At 36.2% G+C, this 24,518-nt stretch overlaps 1 protein-coding gene across 5 annotated transcripts in view; it reads left to right on the top strand.

Annotated features, from left to right (window-relative positions):
• Positions 1–24,518, top strand: part of USH2A (usherin) — a 373,664-nt gene that overhangs the window by 213,520 nt on the left and 135,626 nt on the right. For all 5 annotated transcript variants that reach the window (XM_072927553.1, XM_030269121.4, XM_030269120.4 and 2 more), the window contains 3 exons: positions 2,263–2,442; positions 21,387–21,537; positions 21,708–21,850. In XM_072927553.1, the coding sequence (XP_072783654.1) occupies positions 2,263–2,442; positions 21,387–21,537; positions 21,708–21,850 (474 nt within the window). The remainder of the gene's footprint in view (positions 1–2,262; positions 2,443–21,386; positions 21,538–21,707; positions 21,851–24,518) is intronic.

Raw genomic sequence — 24,518 nt, 5'->3', positions numbered from 1 at the left:
TTAGACACTGGAAGAAAGATTAAAAATGGAATAAAAGTATCAGTAGAGGAAGTACATGTTTTCCTACCAGGCTCAGGTGGATGAAATTAAAATATTACCAAGTTAAATCTGTACTGTTGATAGGAAAAAAAAATCATTTCCACATGAATTTGGCATATATAAATTGCTGTTAGACAATTTCTTTTATGCTTGAGGTTCGACTCTAGCCGATGTGCTGATCTGTTAACACTATATTTTTAAACTTTCCCAGACATTGGAGGTGAAACATTTGAAAAATGTGTCTTTTTTTTCCACAGCCAGCTGAGTCCTTAAGTGTTTAATGTCCCTAGGACCTTAAGACTGTATATGTCAAATATTGTTGCATGATCTTCACAAATAATAAATCACAAAATTCACAAAAACTGTGATAGATAAGAGGAGAAATGTGCTTTGTTGGACTGTATCTTCTCCCAAATCACACAGAGGAACAGTTTCAAGGTGCAGGAGGAGGGTTTGATACACTATTTAAAAGCTGAGATCAAGTAATGCAGATGCATTTTTCTAGTGCTGGTTGAGTGGCCCGAGTACATAAGAGTAATCTCAGACAAAATAACTTTCCTTCTGCAGGATTCTGTATGTGGAATGTGTAAAATGTGGTTGGTCTTCTTGCATGTAAAGAAGCTTTGCCTCTATTGCTGTACCTAAACCAGGGTGACTTCAGTGAAATGCAAAATGAATCCATCAAACTTCATGAACTCATTCTACCTTTACGCTGCTGTACTCTGTTTGGGTGGTCTGCTGCCATGGTAGGCTCCAGTCCAGGTAGAATTTGAGCGATGAGGAACTAGGCTGCACGGCAGATATATAAAAAAGGGTTTTGCAAACCTGTCACCCTCCCCAAAATGTAAAAAATAAGCTTTTTGCACGTTACCAATAGAATAACTGAAAACACCAGTGCAGTTCATAAACACCAAAATAAAGGAAGGGCTTGGATTTGTACCCTAAGTGAACCAAATTGTTAATAGGAATCCACAGATTAGAGGAAAATCCCAATCGCTTGTTGTGGTAAAATGTCATGTGAGCATGACTGAAAGGTACTGCAAATACACCTTAATGCACATCACAGAAACATGGAATATTTGAAAAACTGTTTCTGATTTAATAGCATTTCAGTTTTAATAGTTCATTTGAAACTTGCATCAAAATGAATAGGTCCAATGAATGTCCCTTAAAAAAATTAATTTAAAAATTTGTTTTTCTAGGTTTTTTGTAATTCTGTCTTATTTAGATTTTGTAAAATACTAGAATGTAAATATTGAATGTTCTAGCTGTGACAGTGTCTTAATTGATTTACAGTATTTTTATAGCTATAGTCTGTTTACTCTCATTCTCATACCTGTGGTCTTAGACTTGTGTTATTCTGCTGTTGTTTGTAATACAGAATTTTTATTGACTTCAATGTGAGAGCTCTCCATGTAGTGATGGATAGTAATAATAATATTAATCGTTTATATTGCACTTCATATACTCAAAATATACGATGATATTTAAGTGAGTCAGCTTGTCTCTGACATATGTGACCAAGGTCTTCATTAAGTCAGAAAAATATTACTTGACATATACATTTTTTATTTTCTATTCTAACTAGGTATTTTGGAAAGGTTTTGGGATTTTTTATTTTTGTAGGATAGAATATTGTCTTATCTTAACTTTGAGATCTTAAAAGGGTTGCAAAGGACATGTAGGTTGCTGTGGTGTCCTTTGATGATTTCAACTGATAAACTGAGTGCTTCAAATCCTTGTTTTGTCTTTGAGAGAACTGCAGGCCATGCTGTAAAATCTGTAACTGCAGATGACTGTTATGCATGCAGTGGAATTAGATTATCAACTCCTAAGTTAAGCATTTTTTCAGCAAATTAAAAAAGTTTTGCCAGTCTTTCATGAGAGTTATCATTGATATTTGGAATGTGCAGTTATCACAGAACTGTTCTGGAACTTCTTTTTGCTGTACATAGCAATCAGCTTTGCAACTGGTTGGTTTGTGTATTGGTTTGTTTATTTCCCAAGACTTACAAATGCCACAAACTGTTGGCAGAAGGAGAAGAAATTGTGAATAAAAAGTTTTCTTCCTAACACACCAAAAATGTGTGTGTGTTACTGGTATAAATAGCAACTCTTCATTAGAGTTGAGAAATAAGACTTGGTTCATAAAGACAGTAAATTGTAGCAGATGCAAGGTCTAACATTTGTTCTTTCCTTCCCCCTCTTGTTTTTCCATAACAGATAATGCTAATTATTCTATTGTAAATGATACTCGGATGATGTGCAGCAGCAAGGAATTCAATGTATGGGTACCCATTAAAGGGCTGATTCCATTTTCTAACTACACAGTACAAGTGAATGCGTCCAACAGCCAAGGCAGCTTGATAAGTGATGCTATAACCATAGTCATGCCTCCAGGAGGTAAGTATGAAAAAGTGCTTTTTCTGTGTATGTAACAATTACACAAACACTCTGTTCAACAAAACATTATTTATTATCGCAGCTGAGGACTGAAGTTCAAAAGAATATGTTTGTATTAGTAGTTCTTACTCACAAAATTGTTCTTTTTGGCTTCTAATTTGTCACTTTGTTCCATTTAAGAACTAGAAAATGAAAGTACATAGTTATGTAGTTAGCATATTATGAAGGTGAGAAGTGCATTCTGTAATCCATTATTTTTTCTGTGAATGGTAGTGTATTCTGGCATGGACAGCTAATCTAGCCTAAGAATATAGAGCAATTCACCTGCATTTTGTAATCCATTTTAGAGTAAAAGTTGTAAGTGCTGACAAGGAGCACTTACTGGATAGACTTAGAGAATTTGTTTAATAATAGTAATATAAACCATTGGCAATATATTGAGCCAGAATCCACAAAATAATGTAGCTGTAAGAAAGTCAATTACAATGTGCTGATTTACAGTGAATTAGGTTGTAAGCCAGTCTGGATATTATCTTCATAACAATTTGAAATAAAAGACTTGAGCAAATATGCCCCAAACATTGTACAATAATTTTTTTTGTGGCTTTGTTGTTGTTTAGTATTTTTTCAAGAGAGCTTATATTTGTACCTGATGTAGATGTGCTGCTTTTGTCTATTCTTTTCATGGACACCCTAGCTAATTAGTTTTCGTTAAGAAAATTTTGAGTTTTTAAGTGAGAGTCCAACAACACTTGATTTTGAGATATGTGTGGTGTAGCTGCTGAGCAAGAACAGTGTAGAGGGACGTACATACAAATTTTTGAAAGCAAATTTGAAAGCAAAAGAAAAGAAAAAAAGAAAATAGGAAAGAAAAATCCTTGCAGTAAGGATAAACCTTACAGTTCCAAAACAGTCATGAAACAACTTGATTGCAAACAGATGGATTAGGCTTGAGGACTTCAGAAAAGTAAGTAAATGCAACACAAAGTTTTTATGACAGATTACTGAGGAACAAGGAAAAAGTCAATTCCCAGCACAATCTATACTTTTCCAATCTGATCATCAAGTTGCACCTGCTATTAACAAATATTTGCTTTCATATAAAAATAAAACTATATCTGAGTTTTAGTGCTCATTTAAGACTGAGCAGTAAGACACTGATATTTCTAGCTCTAGTGTCACATTTCAATTTTGCTTAGCAAAATTTAGTTGTGAAATTTTCACCAAATGACAAGGTAAAGAATCTTTAAAGATAAGCAAGGATGTGCACAAGTTTATGACAGCCATTAAGATACACTTTCTTTCATCATTAGATTGTTGTTGATTACAATTAGAAAACTTATAGCTTTGAAATTATCTTTTTTATGACCTTGTGGTAGTTTAAAAGCAATACCTCATTGGTTAAATAGGTTTTAGTTCATGCTTCCTTTTAGTTAATGATCTGAAAACATATTATCCTGATTTACACATAAAATCATGCTGAAAAGCATGTGGCATTCACTAGGATATGTGTGCTTAAGTAGAATTAAATTAGCAGTGAGAGTTATTAAAGAAATCTTCCATACTATTGTCCAGTGGACTGTGATCTGTAGAGAAATGAATACTAAATGAAGCAGTGCATATGAGAGAAGTGCTCTCTCACACACTGTGTTTTCTCTATATGTGTACACATGTACAGACACACACGTGTGTATCTAGGACAATATAGGTTTGCTTTACTATGATCTTTATTATAATGAGCCTTTTGAGTGTGATACAATTCCATTGCATGCTAAATTATGAGCATAATGGTAATTTTACACCAGGCAGTGTTCAGTGCTTTCACACTTTCTAAATCATTAAATGAAATCTAGATGCTACTTAAATAAGAAAGAATTTTATTTTTCCCTTCAGTGGCCAAGATTTCACTCAGACAGAAGTTTTGTTTGATCAAAAAGTAAAGAAGGTTTCATTATGTACAAAAGCACAGCTTTTTAATGAGTGTTAAAGTGTACCATTCTCTTTTCAAGGATACCAAAAAAATACTCTTTAAGATATCTACAATGTGGGTACTAGTTCATGGAGCTTGATGGAAGATTGTCTAAGAGGGAGAGCGATAGAGGACAAAGGAGTATTCAATTTTGAAGTCATTGCTGATCTCTGTTTTACAATTATGATACAGTTTTTTTCCAACATGCATTTCTTTTGTTCATTTTGATTTTACCTTTAAAACCCATTGCACACAATATAAAGCACACCAAGTCTTTAGTGTTACCTGATTGAATATATCTTAATTTCTTATCAAGCTGATTTGCCACGCTTAAAGTCAACACTAAAAAAAAACTATCTTAGAAATAAAGAATTTATTTTATCTACGGTCTCAACTAAAATTGCAGTGCAGGTTCAAGAGTTCTTGGAAAGACTAAAAAAATAAAAACTGAATCCAAATGGTAATCTATAAATATGAAACTTTCTTTTGACCCTTACCCTGTAGTGGTCTGGAGTTACTAATGGGGTTAGGATTTCAACTCTTAATGGCACTTCGTGCATTAGTGTTTGGTATGCATGGAATTCAGCATTCAGTTTAATAAGTGGTTGACATTGGTGATGTCCCTTAATTTGCTTAAATCTAATTGGCTCTTTTATCAGTCAAACCTGTATGGATTGGCAATTGATCAGAAAGGGTCAGCCATGACTGTGCATGTACTTAAATGCTGGAACCACCAGTTAAAGTCACTGTTGCATAATAAGAAGCTGAAACCATGAGAACAAATGATCTTCAGAGTCAGAAAGCAAAAGAAAGAGGAGAAGTTTTTCAGGATGTTCAAGTTCAGAACAAAGGCATTATGGAGTATATAAATTTTAAATACACTGCTTTTTGCCTCAAGACTTAAAGCTTTTTTTTTTCCAGATGAACTGAAATCTTGTCTGAAACTGTCTTTGTTACATCAAAGAACTGCATAGAAAGCTAAAAGAGATGGAAGAAGCATAAAAGGGCATAGTTTAAAATGATTAGTGACAAATTTCATACTGCAGAGGTAGAAGTAAATTTTTTTGAGTTTTATATTTTTTCCAGAAAGAATAAATTTGTTCTATTTATCTTGTCCTAAACTGCTTTGGTAGAAGCTGTAAAAAAATAATATTCTAGCCAGTGCTTCACATTAATTTGAGGATGCTAGGCAGTAAAAGATCTGGAAAACAAATTGTTTTAGAATTAATTGAATTAGATAAATGAATTGAAGTGATAGAAAGGATATAAAACTGCAAAATTCTTTGAGAAAACCTTTTGCACAGAGTTCTTGGTTATACATTTTTCTCCTCAATGAGTGCTACTTTTGATGTAGTGGCACATAGAAGACCCCATTATTTTAGAATTGCTTTGTAATAAGGAATGGTGAGCTAGCAGAAGGGAAATTTGCAATCACTGCTGATAATAGCTTGGACTCTAGTTAAATCCATTTATTCCCTTCCTCTGGCTCCCAAAGCCTGAGTATGGAAGGGAATGGGAAGATGGATTATGTTGAATAAATAGATGCAAAAAGGACAGACTGCTGCTCTGACGGGAAGCAGGAAGGTGGAGTCTCAATAGTCCCCTTCAAAGCAGGACAAAGGACTGTATTTCCAAAGTCATGACAAGAGGTCTGAAGAGGGTTTTGAATGGTAGTTCTGTACCACATTGCAGAGTTGACTCTCTGTGGATTCTTATACTGGGGATTACAAACCATTGCCTGATTTATCTACAGAAAAGAACTTCAAAGAATTGATACATCCTGTGTAAAACATATAAGGAAAGATAGTCTGAAAAATAATCTGCCTAAGTAGTGAAGTGTCTCTTTAAACTCTGCCATGATTTATTAAGTATGTTGTTCGATTATGTGCCCTGTCTGTGATTTGCTCAACATAGGAATGTCTAGCAGGGAAAGATGTAAGATTTTGCCTATGACTTTAAAGGCCCTGCCCCTTGCAGGTCCTTTCTTTCTGTGTGGAATGCTGCAGGCCACTGTCTGGGCTTGTTCTCAGCAACAAAACTTGAGCCTAAATACCTGTAGCTGTTGGTGTTTGTTCAATATCTACAGGAGATGGTGTCCTGCAACCAGAGGGTTTCAGCCACTGTTGGTTTAAGTTGCAACACCTCAGAGACTGGATGCTGAAACTCATCACAGGACCACTGATCTAATTATGCAAACAAGTAGGAACCCCATAGTACAACTTATATGCACATCTGAAAGCATTTGCTCGTGGAGGTTGATCACGGAAGCCAGCAGGTCTCCTTAGAGGAATGAATATTCAATAAACAAAGAAAACTGATGCTAAGTCAGAATTATGTTGGAAGAAAAATCAAACTTGAATATGCTAGTATTTTCCCTGTGAGACAGATTTGTTTTCCTATGTTTCCTAGTATCACATTGTGTGACACCATAAAATTTGTTTTGAAAGAATGTTCTTTGCTTCAAATTTCAGGAATTTGAGGCATCACTTTTTTTTCTCTTTTCCTTCTTCTCCTTCTCATTTTCCTCTCTCTCCCTTCTCTTTTTAGAGGAAGAATACAAGAGGATTTTTTTTCTTCTTTATCTTCTGTGTTAACAGAAAGTTCTTAGTGAAAAATTGTGATCATATTTTTTCTACAGGTACTTTAAGGAGAGAACAGGATAAAGTGGGGAGGGGGGAAGAGCTCTCCTGCATCTCTCATCAATGACCCAGCTAATTACAAAGGGTCAGTAGCAAGCTGTGTAAATTGGCCACTCCAGTTCCTTTTGTCCAGAAAGATGATTTCGGGGGGATATGAGGGTAGGATTCCAAAAGTGCTTGTGTGGGAAACTGAGAGTTTCTGTTCTACTGAAACATAAATTATTCTCTAATCTCTGCAGTATAGAACTGATTGTCATTTTCATTAGTGCTACTTTCTTCTTTTATTCCCCTCTCCCAGGCTGTTCAGCACACCTTTCAGTGAGCTCATACTGTATCCATTTTGATTGTGAGTGGGTATTTTGCATGGCAAGAGATAAGAGAAGTCTCATTCCTGAACAGTTGTGTCTTCAAACTCTGGCAGTGGGAGGCACAGAAGTGCCCTCTTTGCTGCTCACTTTTCTAACTTGCAGCCAGTTGAGGCTCAGCCTAACTCCACACATTATAAAGGTTGCTTTCAATTGAAGCTTTATGTATGTCCCTACTCATAAACCTGAGGAGTTCTGCCAGCAGGCAGTGACACTCCAACTGTGTCCTTTTCTTCTGACTGCCTCCTTCTCTTTGCCTTTGCACCCTGTGCTTTTGAGGCTGAGCAGATCTCGCATAGTTCCAACTGTGGTCATTTCACACTCCAGACACAAAGCAGCTCCTCAGCTCCTTTGGCTCTTCTAGAGCAGCATGAAACAGCTGGGACAAGAAGATCAGTCCAGCAATTTTAGTTGCCTGGAAGAACATGGATGAGTTTTGCTTGCTTAGGGAGAGCCAGATGAGACAGGGAGAACTGTGCAGCAGCTAATTGATCGTCTGTAAGCAGGCAATTAACCTCACTGAAGAGGTCTCACTCAGGTCTTTCCAAAACCTTAGCCCTAGAGTGAGATCCAGACAGTGCTTAAGAGCTCTTAGAAGAAATCTGTATTAGGGAAGATGCCATGCTGAAAAACTACAGCTTGATTTACTTCAGAAATACCAAAGAATATATAGAAATGAGGAAAATGGGCTGTTGTGAAATTTAGAGGTAGATCATTATTTAAAACTATTACCTACTATCACATTAACCTATTTCAGACCAATTTCAATTGTACACAAAAAAGGACACAATTTAGAAGTAGTTTATCAATTTTCTATAAACTCAAGCTTATTCATTCTTGGGCTTTTTTACTTTTGATTTTTCTTTTCATTCTGAGCAAATCTGAACTAGATTTTTGAGTGCTGTAACTGAAGTCAGCAATGCTTGTGTGATAAGTTAGGCTCTGCTGAACGAATTCTACAATAAAATGCTGTTGAAATTCCTGGTGAAAACATACAGAAGACATTTGAAAAATCACAACATGAATTTTGTCTTTAGAAACATTTCCCAGATATATGTAAGTACAAGGAACTGGATCAATTTTTGTGTTACTTTGCTGCAATGATTTGCACTGCTTCTCTAAAAAGCTCATGTTTTTATACTTTCTTTTTTTGACAACTCCTGCCCCTATAGGTTTTGGAATAAAATCTCATTTCCATTAACTCTCAGCATAGGCAAATATCTGTGAGTTTTTTGTTTGCTCATTGGTTTGCTAGGTTTTTTTTGGTCGGGTCATTCTGTGTTTTTGCACTTGAAGCATCTAGATTATGGAAGTTAGCCTGCTGATCATAAAACATTTTGGTAAAGTGGCAAGGTTTGAAGGCTTGACACACTTTGCACAGTTCAGGAAGTTTTGAAGTTCCTCTGCCTGCAGTGAACTCTACACCTCCAGCCAAGTTCTGTCACCCTGTTACATATTTGTCATGTTAACATATTAGGAAAGAAGCTTAATGGGGTGGGGGGGGGGGGGGGGTGGGGGGAAAGGTGATTTAAGGGGTTTTTTTTTAAGACCTTGCTGAGATTTAAATGTATAGGAAATCAAATCACTGTTCTTTTCCTCTCTTTAGCTAGGGAAAAAATTAAAGATAATCTTTCTTAAACATCATGGCTATAAAAGTGCTTTTGCATTTTTTTGCTGGTTCTATATACAGTTAAAAATTACTCTTAGTAACTACATTTTGGGAGTTTTGTCTGGAGTTTGGAAAAGGATCTGAAATGGAATTAAAAGTATTTGAAACTTTATATCAAAATTCTTAAAACACTTTGCAGAAAATAAGTATTTTTCCTTCATATAGCTAATTATTTGTTCTGGTAGCATTTTAAATTTGACTTTTCCTTACTTTTTCTTAGTGTAGCACTCCTTGTTCTGTTACATCTATGTTAACTTTAGCTTAGTTGGCTGAGTACCTGAGTAGAAATAAACTTCTCTATAAAGGCAGAAAAAGGGAGAGAAAATGGAAGTTGAGTGAAAATTTGTGACCAGAGTCACCACTTCTCCTCTGGTGCTCCTATAATGCAGTATTGGTGTGTGCTACCCTCTTTCTTTCAACAAAGGCAACTATAATAGTCTATAGCCCTTAATGGTTGATTCCTGGAATTTGGCAGCTTTTTCTGGATGTTATTTTTGTGTCTGCATGCACGTGCAGGCACACACAAAAATGTATATGTTATTTCAGTATATGTGTGTTCAAGTATAATGATTGCTTTCTGTCTTTTTTTATCTTTGGATCTCTATGCAGATCATGCTTTTTCCTCTGACAAAGAAATACTATGCTCTTAGATTAATTCCAGATGAGCAAAATGAGAAAGGGAATTAATGTATTTCATGTTGCTGGGGAATATGTCCAATATTGAATTATATTAATCCTTACTGTTTGTATACTGACCTATTTACTTTGATGATTTTTACAAATATATGTGGTAATTCAGATTTCCAGTAGGCTTCTCAGGTGAGGATTGCTATTCCCATTTTACAGACAGAGAGAGAGGCATGTGTTAACAACAGAAGGAAAAAGAAAATTTTATATTCCTCCTCATGCTGGAAAGCATAATATACATGTCACAAAGTTTGTCAGCTTTTTTTCTTGTCTCTTAGCTTAGGCTGGGGGATTGCCTCTCTGTGAAAGGTGTCACCATAGTTTAATGTATGTACAGAGAAAATGCATGCATCAGGTGTTTAGATTATCTAAAACTTTCTAATAATACATATATATAAAGAAAAGAAGTCGAATAACGGAAGAGATGACATTATATAAAGAGAAAATACTTCTCTTTTCTGAATTTTTCTTTATGTTGAAGTTATGAGCACTCTTACATACTAAGTAGCCTGTTTGAGAGGGTTATTCATAAGAAATTGATACTGCTGTCCAAAATACTCAACTGATGGCTGTAATCTGAATTAATCAGCTGTAAATTTTCTGCGTGGAGAATTTTTCCCTATGTTTGAAAAATGAACAAAGGAGAGGAAGGTTCCTCTGGCTCTTTACTTTTTGTCAAAAGACTGAAGAAAATCTGTATTTTAGAGAGTAAGCATTGCCAAGGTATTTAGTTTACTTCAACCTCTGATGAATAGTGCATGTATTTTGGGGTGAATGCTCTGCAATGTCTTGTGGCACAGAAGGCAGAACACATTCAGCCTGGTTTGGGTTTAAATAAAGCACAGGGGTATTAAAATGACTTTTAATCAATTAAGCTACCTGATTTTGAGTATGACAATGGTAGTCGAGGTCTTTTCAGTAAAAATATCTGTGAGCAGATCATTTATTGTTGTATATTGACACACTAGCACCAATTCCAGTGAACTCATGTGTTCTTCAGTATTATCTAAGGAAATGAAGCCCAGAGATAATTCATATAAATGGGTTATTTGTTGAAAGTGTCTAGAACAGGGCATTAACTGGTGGGTAGCTACTTAATAATGCTGTATGAACATTCCTATGTGGATAGCTTGGCTATAAAAGGTTGTAATCCTTTTACCCTATTCATCAGAGAAGTCAGCTGTATATTTTGAACAGATTACTTCTGTGTGGGAATAGTCTTGCCCAAATTGATTTTTATTCACCCAAAATATTAAATATTTTGCTTCAGTATATAACACCTGGATCATATTTCTGTCAATTGAAATGCTATATTTAGTGGGGAACTGTGATGGGTTAAAAACAGTCAGGGATTTCTGCCACAGTTAGATGAAATGGAGGTGTTAGCTTTTATATTTTTTTCATAGCTTTTCTTTGTGAGAACACTGGCTGAAAAAAAAGATCTGGATCATTCATCTTGTCTCCCAGTTGCTGGGCAGTGTGTTATTTTCTGGGTTCTTAAGCAGGCAATGCAGAACACTGTCCAACTATCCTGTTGAAACTCTGCTGTTGGGTATAGGGAGAAATCTCATTTATTGGGGGAAAAGACAGCAGATGCTGTTGTAACGTGGGGCTGATGACACTTCCCAGGTTGGGGTGAGGGAGTGTGCATGGCAGAAACACGGAGGGCAAGAGGAGAAGATGCTGAGTTCTGTGGTTCATGGCTCTGGACTCATGTTGTTCATCAGTGCTGGTGCTCAGCACGAGCATCAGAATGTGATCCTACTGCTATTTTCTAGTACAGCTTAATTTATTGATACCACAGCTGTTGGACTGGACCGTAACGTGAAGTGACAGCCATAGCATAGCAGTTGGCATTTTGAGAAGTGATAAGAATTCTTGTTTACTCTGTAAATGTGGTAGTTCAGATTTGTCAGCCTTGGCCTCGTGTGTTACATAAGAGAATAACACACAGTGTTTTGTTGTCATTTTTTCGTAATTAAATCAGTTTTATTTCCAGAACTAAAATTTTGATTGTTCTCTATTCCTTTGTGCAGATTACACCCCTGAGAGTTTTACACGTTGATCAACAGAAGGGTTCGGTTATATAGGAAAAAACCACTCCATACTAGCAATGATGACAGATACAATGAAATTAATTCTTTGCTGTCTCCTTTGATGTACACAGATTTTCCTCATTAATATTGATGGACTTCAGAGTCACAAGCACATGTTGGGGGTGGGGGAAGAAAGCCCCTGAATGTTGTATTTTGCTTTTTGTGGAGCTGACTATATCACTTTATGTTTAAATGTAAGGAAAGCTGCTGACAGTTTTGATATATTAAATTATAACTGAGAACTAATTCAAGGATCAAAGATGCTCTTTGGGAGACATCACTTTACTGGTAGGAAAAATCATTACCTTTTTTCCCAGTCTCATGTATTTGTACTGTATGTCTTGGAAATATCATTCCCTACAGTTTCTGAATCTTGATGTTTAATTTAACGCAAAGGTCTTTGAGCAGCACAAAGGGGGGCTTCTGTTAGTGAAACCTCGTAGAAGGAAATTGAAATGTACATGTTTTTTCTCATTTATCAAAGAAGTGCAAAAATCTAAACTGACATTTTATATCAAATGAATTATGAACTGTGTACCTCATACCTAAGGGAACAACAGCTAAATTAGGCTTTTGTTAAAAAGAGACAGAGAGAATAAAAATAGGCTTTTAATAAAATATACAGTAATTTTTGGTATTTTGGCTGAATCTGACATATACTATACTTTGCAGAGGAAAACTAGAGAATATAGGCTACTTCAAAGTTTATATGCTTTGAGTGCCATAGAGTGAATTGAGAAGCAGGTTAAGATGACACACAAACCAGAGTTTCTACTTAATAGATATTGTGGCTTTGGTATTTTTGTTTTCAGCCTTGTCCAACTCAGGTGAACAGGAAGAGTTAATATGCTTTGTAATGGCATGAAGACTGGAGCAAAGTAGTATGTTGTTGAGGGGGAGGTTGCTAGGGGTTTTTTTGTTTAGTTGGTTTTTTTAAAACTTCTATTTGTGAGAATGTGGTTGCTACCGGAACAGACTTCCAGGAGCAAAATTTTACAAGACGCATGATGGAACTTTAAGAAGACAATTTTCAAAGAATTATGCACTTGGTATCCTACTGGCATGACTTCTACTATCTTGAGGTGAACAACATTTCTTCCAAGCCAAGACAAGACTCCCAGTCTGTAAAGTTAGAGTTTTTGACTCATTTTGACATTGAGTCAAAGTCTTTTTGTGATTACCATATATACATAAAGAATTAAGTAATAGCTATGAACAAAAGCCAGCTCAGTGTTGCCTTGATTACTAGGAGCAGAAACTAGAGACTCTCTTTCCCCTGCTTTCTGCAAGTAGGGAAAGAATTTGTGAGATGGAAGTCTGTTCTGGCTGCAGTTGTTTTGTGGCCAAAAGATAGTCCACTGACCTAGATCTCACAGATACCTGTAGGATATTCACGATATAATAAGTCTGCACCACCCACTGTATGTAGTGGCTCCCTAACACCAGCTAATCTGTCATCTTGTCAGATCCATTTTCTCTTTATGGTCACTCTCAAGCTTGGTTTCCATCAGAAATGGTAGTATTTCACACCATCCATTAGGTACCACAGAGAAATTTATGGATTAAAAATAACTACAGGTAATCTTATTGCAAAGCTAATTTATTTGCAGCCTGCATTGTTCTCCAGTCTGTACATACAGGGATATATAAACTGAGGCGTCTGTCAAAATGCACATCAACTGGTAGCACTGAGGGTGGTCTGTTCTTTAACAGTCCACCAGCACATGTATACTGCAGGTTTTCCAGTATCCCATTTTCTTTACCATTCAGCTGAGGTTGCTGTATTTTCTTAGTTTCTTTTGTCACTTGGAGGGAGATATAGAATCATAGGGGTAGGAAAAGATCTTTAGGGTCATCAAGACCAACTTTTAATCTAACATGACCAGGTCCACCACTAATCTGTGTCCCTAAGTGTCACTGCTGAGGCAGGATGGGAATAAAATTACTCCAAGTTCAGAAGGCAAAGAACAAGCTTTATTAACAACTAGCATTCCTCTTTTATAACCAGGATTGCTAAGATGAAACATGATTGTTTCATGTCAAAGTGAAAACCTTTCACACCATTGGTTCCCTATGAACAGCACACGGTGGTAGAGCATATCTATAAACAATATGAACAGAAAGAGAGATAATAAATGGTTTACATTCCTCTCAGACTTTTCCCCAGGCTTAGCCTGGCAGAAATCTCTCCTTTTCTCTCTGACTGAACTGAGAATGCCCATACCTAAGCACCACACCTGCACACATTTTAAATGCCTCCAGGGATGGTGACTTCAGATTCAGGCAGTCTGTTCCAATGCTTGACAACCCTGTATAGCTAATAATCATCTGCTGAAGCCATATCCACTTGTTCCAGTAGAATGGTGCTTTCTGGTTTTGACTATCTGGCATTATCCTTTTTCCTTCAATCATAGAATAAATCAATATTAAAATTATTTTTTAAGAGGTTATGCTTCATAACAATGCATATGCTTCTTGTAACATCACCATCTCTGTGCCTTTTCCTCTTTCTTTTATCTTATTTTCTTCTACGACGTTAGAATCTCCATTTAAAGAATTATTATGCTGAAAAAGAGTTAACTGGGAAATCAGCTCATGCCATGTTCTTTCCTCAAAATTGTAAGTTATCTCATTTACAGTAAGAATTTGTTTAGTCTGATGGAGATTTGAAAACTTTTTTACAGAAGTTTAATCCCATTGCTGTGTGTCCTGGGAAACATTCTCTGTCTTTGCAAAACTGCTGCAAAGCTGAAGATTCTAATGTGTCTATCCTTACTGTTCTTTTAACTACATAGGTTTAAAATTTTTCCCTGGGCTTTTCCCAACCATGAGTGATAAAATTTGGGGGGTTTTCACTGCTTTTGGGGAGTCTCTGGATTTCCAGAACTATCTAAGAACTGTTTTGTTTCAAACAAGAAGCTACAACCTTAAAAGCCACCTTGCAGTACTCTGAAATTCTGGCGTCAACATTAAGAAAGAGATTTTAATTTAGCCAAGAGTCTCCTCACCAGCAATCACCAGAGATGTTTCCATGAGTGTGGAAGGTACCATGCCTGCCTCTGGTTATGTCTCTGATGCCAGATACTAATTATAAAGAAAGCTGTAAGATGTTGAAGATGATGTCAATTCTTTCATTTTTTCCTTTGAAAAAGCAAACTAATCTAAACTCAAAACTGCTAAACAACCAACTACAAAAAAGTCCAATAATAATAATAATTATTGCAATCCAAAAAAAACCTCCCGAACTTAATTTCTAAAGCTACTTCATGCAGGAAGCGGAAGTGGTTGCATGATGATAGACAGGATCTTATGCCCACTGCTCTTGCCACATCTGCCCCCCTAAGTTAAAACAGGCATATCTGATAGTTTCTTAAAGCTGTTTTACAGAGATACTTCATTTTCCAGTAGCCAGAGTCACAGTTAACCAGCAAGAGCTGTTTGTTTGATTGCAGTTTCTGCCTGATTTTATAAAACCATTCCTTATGGTTTTTCTTCATAGTATTTAAAAAAACATTATTTTTGTTATATGGCAGTTACTGGCCTGCCATCCTTTTGAACAGTCCTTTTGAATAATTAGTTGTACTATACAGTTATAAATTCTAGCCAATGTCCTTACTACAGGTATTAAAATCATTAATCATTCAGCTAATTGCTTATTGGCATTCTTTTGTAGCTTTTAGAGTTTAGTACATTTCTTGCTGAGTAAGATAGACAAACTTCCTAACATGGGGAAGGAAGGCAGGTTACTTCTTATGAAAAGGTGAGGTGACAGTTCTATAGGATGTTTTTATAGTGTTGACCTCAGTGAGATGTAGCATTCAGGAAAGAAACATCCCTTACACATATTTCCACTTGAGACCCATGCCCAGGTTGCAGGTGTTGAGGTTGTACATGAAGAAAAGTTCATTTAAAGGAGGGGAAGGTCTGATTGTTTGGGTTTTTTGTTGTTTTGGGTGGTTTTTTTTGTTTGTTTGTTTGTTTTTGGTTTTTTTGCTAGAACAGTATTAATGAAGAATAAGTAAGCCTGCTTTGGGATTTCAAAAGACAATTGTCTTAAACTTCAGGTCTGCAGTAAAGCCCAAGTTGATTTTTAGGGCCTTACCAAAATTATGCTCTGTGGCTAGGAATACCAAATAGTGAAAGTGCAGAAAAACCCAATTAGAGCTTACATACTCAATCCAGATAATGAGAAACTTTAGGTATTTTTCAAACACCTCATTTTTTTTTTCTTAATGATATTGTGCCATATAGGTAACATTAAGGGTTAATGCTAAAATGCTCTTCTGAATAGATTTACAAAATCAGAGGTATAAAACCGGATAGATCATGAAGAGAGAACAAGATATTTCTGTACCCTGTTTATATTATACTTCTGAAAAGAAATTTTCACTAACATGAGGTGTGAACAAGTTTGGATTTCCTCTAAGTTTACAAAAGCTTTAAGCTACTTCTTTATATCTCTCAATTTGCTTTTTGCCAAAACTTAGCTTCCTTTCTTCCTAAGATAAATGTGCCAGAGAGGGGATAGCAAGAGGGGCACCACGAACCTTTCACATTATGTGTTCCAAATGCAAGGATGTGTTCCAAATGCGATTCAGTGCAAGGATGTGCATTGAATAAGGGTGTATTGTCCTTGGTATATGTATTGTTGGGTGGAGCTATATCTGTAACTGAAGACAACCAGCAGTGAAATTATAAAATCAGAAAGAAAATCCAGAAATGTTCTATTCATTCTCTAGTCATTGAGAGTGGGAGAAATAATGTGGTTACACGTATATATTAAATGAAAATATCAGGAACAACTCTTATATGTAGTATACACTGAGAAGGAAGAATAGTGGGGAAAGAGTTAAAAACCAAGCCAGACTAAACTTTGGGGAACCTGTGACAATAAGAAACAAAAAAAAAAGCAATCTGCTTTGCCAAGAGTTAAAGGTTTATAACTAGCATGCTGTTCTAGTGATGACATATGGCCCAGAATCATGGCCTTTCTCTGAAATGAAGCTAAAACACATGCTCAAGTTGAGAATTATGGGGAGTGCAATGACTGGAATTATTTGGACTGAGCAAACCTCTAGATAACAGGTGTACCTGAGAAAATCAGAAGAAGCAAATGTCGCAGTGCGGAACGTATTGCCATAAAAAGTGCCATAATGAGATGATCTCAGTATGGGCACCTGAAATAGAAAATTATTCAGGAGTACCTAAACAAGCACTACCATAAGATAAAGAAACAGGGTTTGTGAATTGAACCTGGAAAAGAGGAAGAGTAGTCATGACATGGCAGAGCAAGACACTCTGAGATGCAGTCTGGGAGGAACTTTTCCTTGCTGTTTTGGTGCATATGCTTGAGAGCCTGTTTTCCTTCTCCCCTATAGTTAAATTCCTGCAGTTATCATTTGCATCCATATGTATGAAATATATTTTGATAAGATACAAATGCTAAACATTTTATATATGCAGATGTTGAAACTTATAGAGTTACATATTCATAGCTCCAAAATCTTCTAGATGCCTATCTGGAGATATTATGGATACATTGGGGTCAGTATATCTGATCACTGTTAAAAAGGGTGACACTCACTTTAAAGTTGGTGTGAGTTTGTACAGTTTTATAGATATGTAATCAAGCTCTGCTTTCTTCTGGCTTTTCTGCTTCTTATGAAAGGAGACATTTTTATAATTAAATAATAATTTATTGTCCTAATAGCAGTTCACCTTTTAGTAGTCCTGCTCAAAGTCGTCTTCTTTCAGAAAATTTGCATTTCAGATAAATCCTAATGATAAATATAATTAATACCTCTCAGAAAAAAAATAAGCTTTCAACATGGAATAAACATTTAAGCACAATGATTTCACATAATGATTGCTGTCCTAAAGTAAACAAATACTTACAAAGCTGACTATTTTTGCACACATTATTTAAGATAAAGAAATTGAGGCAAAAAGTTGAAACACTTTTCAAAGGCTGCTTAGCACATTACTGGCTGAAGAGGGATCAGAGCTTTCTCAATCCATCTGTATGTACCTGAATATTTGGAATACAATGTATCACTGTCATCTTTAAACAGTTTTCAGTTTTTATTGTTTTGTGGAACTGTTTATTAATTATTTGATTAGAATTGACATCTGATTAAATATTTTATTCTGCCTTGTAGTCTCTTGATATACAAAGCATGACTTTCTGCCCTGCTAAGTGAGGATTTACTAGGCTAGATGTTGATTCAGTAGGTTGCAAGTGGAGTGCTTGCCCCTTGAGGGTCATATTAAAGCTCGAGGGGAGATTTTTGAGCAACACTGCATCTTAAAGACGATATATCAAGCTGATAGATACATGGCTCTTCTGTTGAGAAATTCACAGTAGAATTATTGCTTGTTGCCAGTTATTACTTGGGTAGTGAGGAGTCTCTTGGGGATATGGATTGGATAAAAAGGGTTAAGCTGGGGGAAATGTTACACTGAAGACCTTGGTGATGAGGAATGCTTGAAATAGTCAGAGGATGTTTTGTGTGCAAATTAGAATTACCATTTTGGGGGGTAAGTGCTCTGCTGTTTTAATGAGCAAATCGTGATTAGTTTAATAGAGCACCTTTCTCATTATGACTCAGCAGAGACTTGACAATTTATTTGCTGTACCCTCCTGCCCCCCTGCCCCATTCCTTTGGAGAACACTCACTAGTACATTGCTGAGGAAATTCTCTGTGGGCTACAGGAAGCCATTCAGGTAAATACAATTGCTGTATATTGAAACATGTTGGTTTGAAAGTAGTGGGCTTGGCTTGTTCTAGCAACAAGACTCAGGGTCAGGCGACTTTCACAATAGAGATTTGTCCAAATTTTCTGCTCTTCCCTATGCTGTGCTTTTGTTGGTAGAAGAGATTTGGACATTTAGCTGAGATTACCTACACCATTAAAATAACATCCAGACTGTGGAGTTGTTATTGACATTTAGACAGCTACATCTTTGTTTTTTGATGAACATTCCTGTATCGCTGTAATAACCACCTCTATACATACATAAAGCTTAATCTGAGCTTTTACTTTGTAGATCTCAGAGAGCTTTACAAAGAAGGATGAGTATTATTATCTCCATTTAACAGATTGGTAAATGAAAGACAAAGGTGAAGTGATGTGTCCTGACAGAGCTGCAAATAAATTTAACGCTTTTGCCTCCTCAGTGAGCTTCCTCACACTATCCCCTCAATAACGTGAACTTTGACTTCTTGGCCAAATTACTAGGTTGGCTAATTAGATTCATTTTTAGTTGTAGCCTTTTTTGCTGTGTAGAATTTCTGTGTGAACTTTAAAAACTGGTGTATTTTAATCTGCAGACAGTTTAGTTTCACATGAAGCAGTACCCAGATTTGAAGGAATATTGATTGTTTCTTCTGGTGTCAGCTTACAAAAACACTTAAAAACCCTGAACTAAAAATTTTTACTTTAATTACGTCGTCTTTTTTGTGCTATCTCGGTTTGACTTCAACTTCAGGAATCACCTTATATAGAATGCCAAAATAATACTTGATTATCTGTGAGTACTGCGCTTTACATCCATAAGTTTGAAAACCTTTTGTTGCACAATTTAAACACAACTCTGCTTATGTTGCTGCTAAACAGAACAGTGTTAGGTAAGGTAAATAAATGTGTTCTTCATTTTACTGTGAGACTGAATGTCTTGTGCAGAGACATTTGGTGTGGAAATTCTTGTTTTTGATTGCTCAGCTGGAGGGATATTTGGGCTGTTTAACTTAAGCCAGCCACCTTCTTCCCTCTGAGGTGAAGTGCTCACAAGCTCTTTATAGGCCTTGAAGGTGTTGGCATGGGATTTGCAGATCATGAATTATGTTAGTCTCTGAGATTTTCCGGATTTGGAAACAGGAGGATTTTTCAGGTTTACTAGGGATTTACCAGAGCTTTTTTCCGTAGATGTAGATAACAGCAGCAGGAAGGAGCATCCAAACACAGGTCCTCATATTATATGTTTTATTTTTCACAGTGACAGAGGAGCAGAAGGGAATGAGGGAAGCTGGAGGTTCTCTCCTACTTCATCTTGTCTTGAAAACAACCAGGAGAGATGTAGGGCTAGGGGCCAATTATCAGAAGTACCTGATAACTCCAGTACCCCAGAAGCCAGCTTTCAGTAAAAATTTTGTATGAGAACTGACAGACCTTGAAATGTAAAGGGAATAAGTTTCTTAGGTTGGAGCAGGACATGTATTGTGCCTTGCCCTGTAATGCTGTTTAGATCTGGAGATGAAAAATGTTGAAGTGCCCCAGATATAAGTATAATCAGAGTAAAAAGATCGGATTCTAGTTCACATATCTTTTAATGTATATATCAGTATAAATAAAAACTATTGTATGTGACTGATGTCTTTCTTTTTCAGAGTTGATGCATCCTTTCACCTGTCTCAGGGAGAGAATGACTCAGACGGTGTATCACAAAGTCTGTTTCTCCCCTCTTAGTAACCACCTCATACACAGGTGGTAAATGAAAATCATAAAGCTTACTGTAAATTACTGTTTGCTCATCTTAAAACTTACAGCTTAGGCCCTGAGGCTTACAGCTACACTTTGAGATCTGTGAGACTGGTTTTCTGCAATAGCGACAAGAAGAAAATGACAGCAATGAAAAAGGATTTCTGTTGGAAAGACCAAAGGAAAAAAAAGCAAATTATAACTACTGGACCATGAAAAGCAAAACTATTATACAAGAGTTTAAATTACAAAGGCAGTAACTTTCCAGTGTTTTAACTCTAGAAAAGAGCTACAGAGATATGGCTACAGATGTGTTGTATATAAAAGTTACAGATGTGTTTAAATACAGAAAGTTTCTTCAACAGATTGATCTCTTGTTAAAGAAAAAGCAAAGCCATAAACGCACAGGTGCAAATTGTCATAGTTCTTTTTACTGCATGCAGTGAAATTTGCAGCAGTTAAAGGTCATTGGTGGTATCACTACTGACACATTTTGATCTGCAATTCCTTGGACTTCATAAAAATTAACTTCCTTAACAAAACAGTGGGCTACACACTGAGACTTCAGCAAATCTATTTTGAGTTCTACCTAAAGTTGTTCTTAACTTAAAATTTCTTCTGTTTTATTTTTAAATTATTATTAATTTGTAAGGGTGAGAAGGTGTCCGAATGTAAAAAGTCTGATCAATTTTACTCATGCTGGGTAACATTTCTGTGAGCATTTCCTTAGCTTCTCAGGGTGGCAGAGCTGGGCACAGGGAGACGTAGATAATATCTGAACAGGTGGTAGAAAATATGTTGTTTCTGAATTACTTTTGGTGTTTGGAGGTTTGCTTTTAGCAAGATTATATTCACGTATTGGAAAGAAGAAAATTAAGAATCAGCATTGTTCAGTAGTGAAAATGTTAAACTAAATGGACCATGTTAACATTACTGTTGATCCTGAGGAACAGTTTTTCCAGTATATGGAGCATTCTGTTTCCACACGGCATATGTTCTCCGTGGTTTTCTCTGCTCTAATTCATCCATGTTTTTCAACAGCTCCAGATGGCGTGATGCCTCCAAGGCTTTCATCTGCCACTCCAACCAGTCTTCAGGTTGTCTGGTCTACACCAGTTCGCAACAACGCCCCAGGCACGCCCAGCTACCGACTCCAGATGCGGCGGCGGCGTTCTGCTGGTGACATTTTAGAGTACGCAGAGCACAGCAAGGCCACCATCCACTGCTGAGCAAGAAAAGTCCCCTTCCCTTGAACACAGCTCACTTTTAGAGTGGCTGGTCTTGTTACAAGACAAAATGTTTTAGTCTTTCTTGACCTGCTGGAATGTGTTCTGAAGTAATTCGTGTTGTTTTTCTTCGCAGTTTGCATCCCAGCCCTACTGCTTCCTTACAGCACCGGGTCGGAGACCTGCAGCCTTACACTGAGTATGAGATGAGAGTGGTTGCCTCCAATGGTTATGGCAATGCTTATAGCAACTGGACTTCAATGACTACAGCAGAGGACAGTAAGCAGTCAGATCTTATTTAGCTCCCTTTAGCAGAAAATACAAATAATAGTCCAACTGCCATTGTACTTAATTTCTTTAAGTTATCTAGCTTACTCAGTTGTATAGCAGTAATGTATTTCCTTCCCTAGTATTAACTTGAAGTAAAAACTCCTAAAGGATCAAGTATCTGTTGTCTTACATATTCATTTAAAAAGATGGATATTTATTTTGTGAAGCAGTATTTTATTTCTGTATAAAATCTCCCTTCAGCAATATATAGTTTAAGATACACTGGTAAGTACAGCTTTCTAAGTGGTGTTCCTTTATGTTCAGGGCCTTGATTCTGATTTCAGAGAAAATAAGTTGAAGATAATAGTATATGACAGTTGTCTTATCTCTGTGTTGAGAACACTCAAGCTACCACAGAACTTTTCATTCCCAGTGATCTTTGTTAATTCAAAGTAGTGGCCTACTGATCTGAAATTGGGTTTGTCATTGTCAATCCCATCACTTTCATTGTTAATAGTTCTGTGTTCTCCAGACTCTCTCCCCACAATTTTTTCAACAGTCCCCTGATTTAGCAACCAGCTGTCAGTGTACAGGTACGACCAGTTAGTTGACAGGATAGGATTTTGCATCTGATTCAATATATAAGCAAAAACGGATGACAAAATGACAAAATTTGAGCTTTTTGTTTGTAATACAGATAGAAAACATACAATTTCCTGCTTTTTTCTTTTTTTAAGGAACTGAGCTGTTAGCTTTCTTAAGGTAGCAGCATATCTAACATTGGTAAATACTCAGTGTTGGTGACTCAACTTGATATTAGTCCCTTCTCTAAATGGTCAGTTGTCTATGTTGTGAAAACATTGAGCAGAAAATGTTTTTTCCCACAATTTTAAAGCATTTTTTCTTTGAAGCTGAGCAAATTATTCACAACAGAAATGTGTTTATTTGATAAATTAATTTAAGCTCTGAAGGTACTAATTCTTCTATGAACGTACTACCTATAAGTAAATATAAGTTCTGAACTTGGTCTTTAGATACCAGAGCTGTTTTATCTACCTGTGGCAATTCTTGTCGAGATTCAGTTATTTCAGTACAAAAGTGAATATGATACTATTGAACTTCTCTGCATTCGTAGTCAAAATGCAACCAGTCTCCTAAGACTATTTTGTTCCAATTGCATTAATTATTTAGCTCTGGTCTGATATTCGCATAGTGTTTCTTTTCACATACAAGGAGGACAGAAGTACATTTCAAAGGCCTCACTTGTAACTGATATAAAAATTATTTTTGTGCTAAGTAGTAGGTGTGCAATTTTAAAATTCTCTTTTGAGGAGTTAGGGGTAGGGTGGAAAACCCACACAGGAGATGCAACAGTATCCAACAGCCCTCATAATTTAAAAAAAACACCCAACTTTCAGTGGTGGCAGAGGACTCTATGGTGTCATAGTGGAGAGCTGCCATCTGTGAAAGGATATTCAGCTCAATTGCTTAAGACTGAATTATTGTCACTGGGTCTAAGCAGTATTTTTGTCAAGGGTTCAGCATGTTTCTTGTGAAACCGCCTATACTGACAGTTTGTTGCAGAAGTACACCTAATTCCTGGCCCTGCTAACCAACAGACTTTGACTTTTTAAAGTACAATTTAATAGTGGAAATTTCCCATCTCTTACTCTGTTGAACTAGATGTGTATTATCTACGTGTTTTTACTGAATTTTATTCTGTAAATATATGTCTTTTTTGTCTCACCAAAGCATAAAGTATCTGTAGGCATAAAATATATGCATGTGTATGTCTGTGTGCACATACACTTGACAGCAGTAGATGTGAATCAACACATTCACTTTTAAAGTCAGTAGAGTTCCGGTAATAGAAGCTGATGATTTCACAATATATCTTTGTATTATATTTTATTTATGATAAATATGTAGTAAAATAGGAGGATATTGGGAATAATTAAGGGAAAATTAGCAAATGCTGCCATAAAAATATTTTGTATCTGACAATGGAAGTTCTTAATATACAGATTAGTAGGTTTGGGGTATTTTTTAGTGCAAAAAAAATGCAGTAAAGAATCTTCAAATACTTCAATTTACATGATTGTGACACTAGTAACTGATTCCATGCATTTTTTAAAGTGTAACCTGCCCATGCCAGATAACAAAAGTATACATAACTATGAATATTTTAAAACCTGCTAAACATGCATTAATAAAATATGTTTGTTCCAGTGATCTTGATAAATATAGCATCAGAATGTTTACTGCCAGAATATCTACAGATAGAAACAATTGATGAAGTTTCTGAATTAGAACTTGCTTTCAGGAACATGAATGTAAATTTCAGATAGCTCTCTTGCAATCAGTGTAAAGACCACTGAACTGAGAGGTCAGGATGTACCATTGAACTGAGAGCAGAATCTCATACATTGTATTCAGAAGTAAAGCTAAATCTTCCAGGTATAATAAAGGAGATACAAGTTTGGTTTTCCCTTTGGCTACAAGGAGCCTTTGAGCTCTCTGGGATTTGCAAAGACATTGATTACAGTTACCTGAAGCTGCCCCAATGGCAGCTCCTGGGTTCCTATGGTGTAGATTTAGGACTGCAAAATAATATTGTCTGATAGCAATCCACATGGTGTGATTTCTGTTCAGAGAGATATCTCCCAAATGAGAAAGG

Source organism: Taeniopygia guttata, chromosome 3 (assembly GCF_048771995.1).
Source record: "Taeniopygia guttata chromosome 3, bTaeGut7.mat, whole genome shotgun sequence".
NCBI classification, from domain to species: domain Eukaryota; kingdom Metazoa; phylum Chordata; class Aves; order Passeriformes; family Estrildidae; genus Taeniopygia; species Taeniopygia guttata.
Note: the sequence above shows the minus strand (reverse complement) of the source record. Positions and strands in the feature narration are given on the sequence as shown.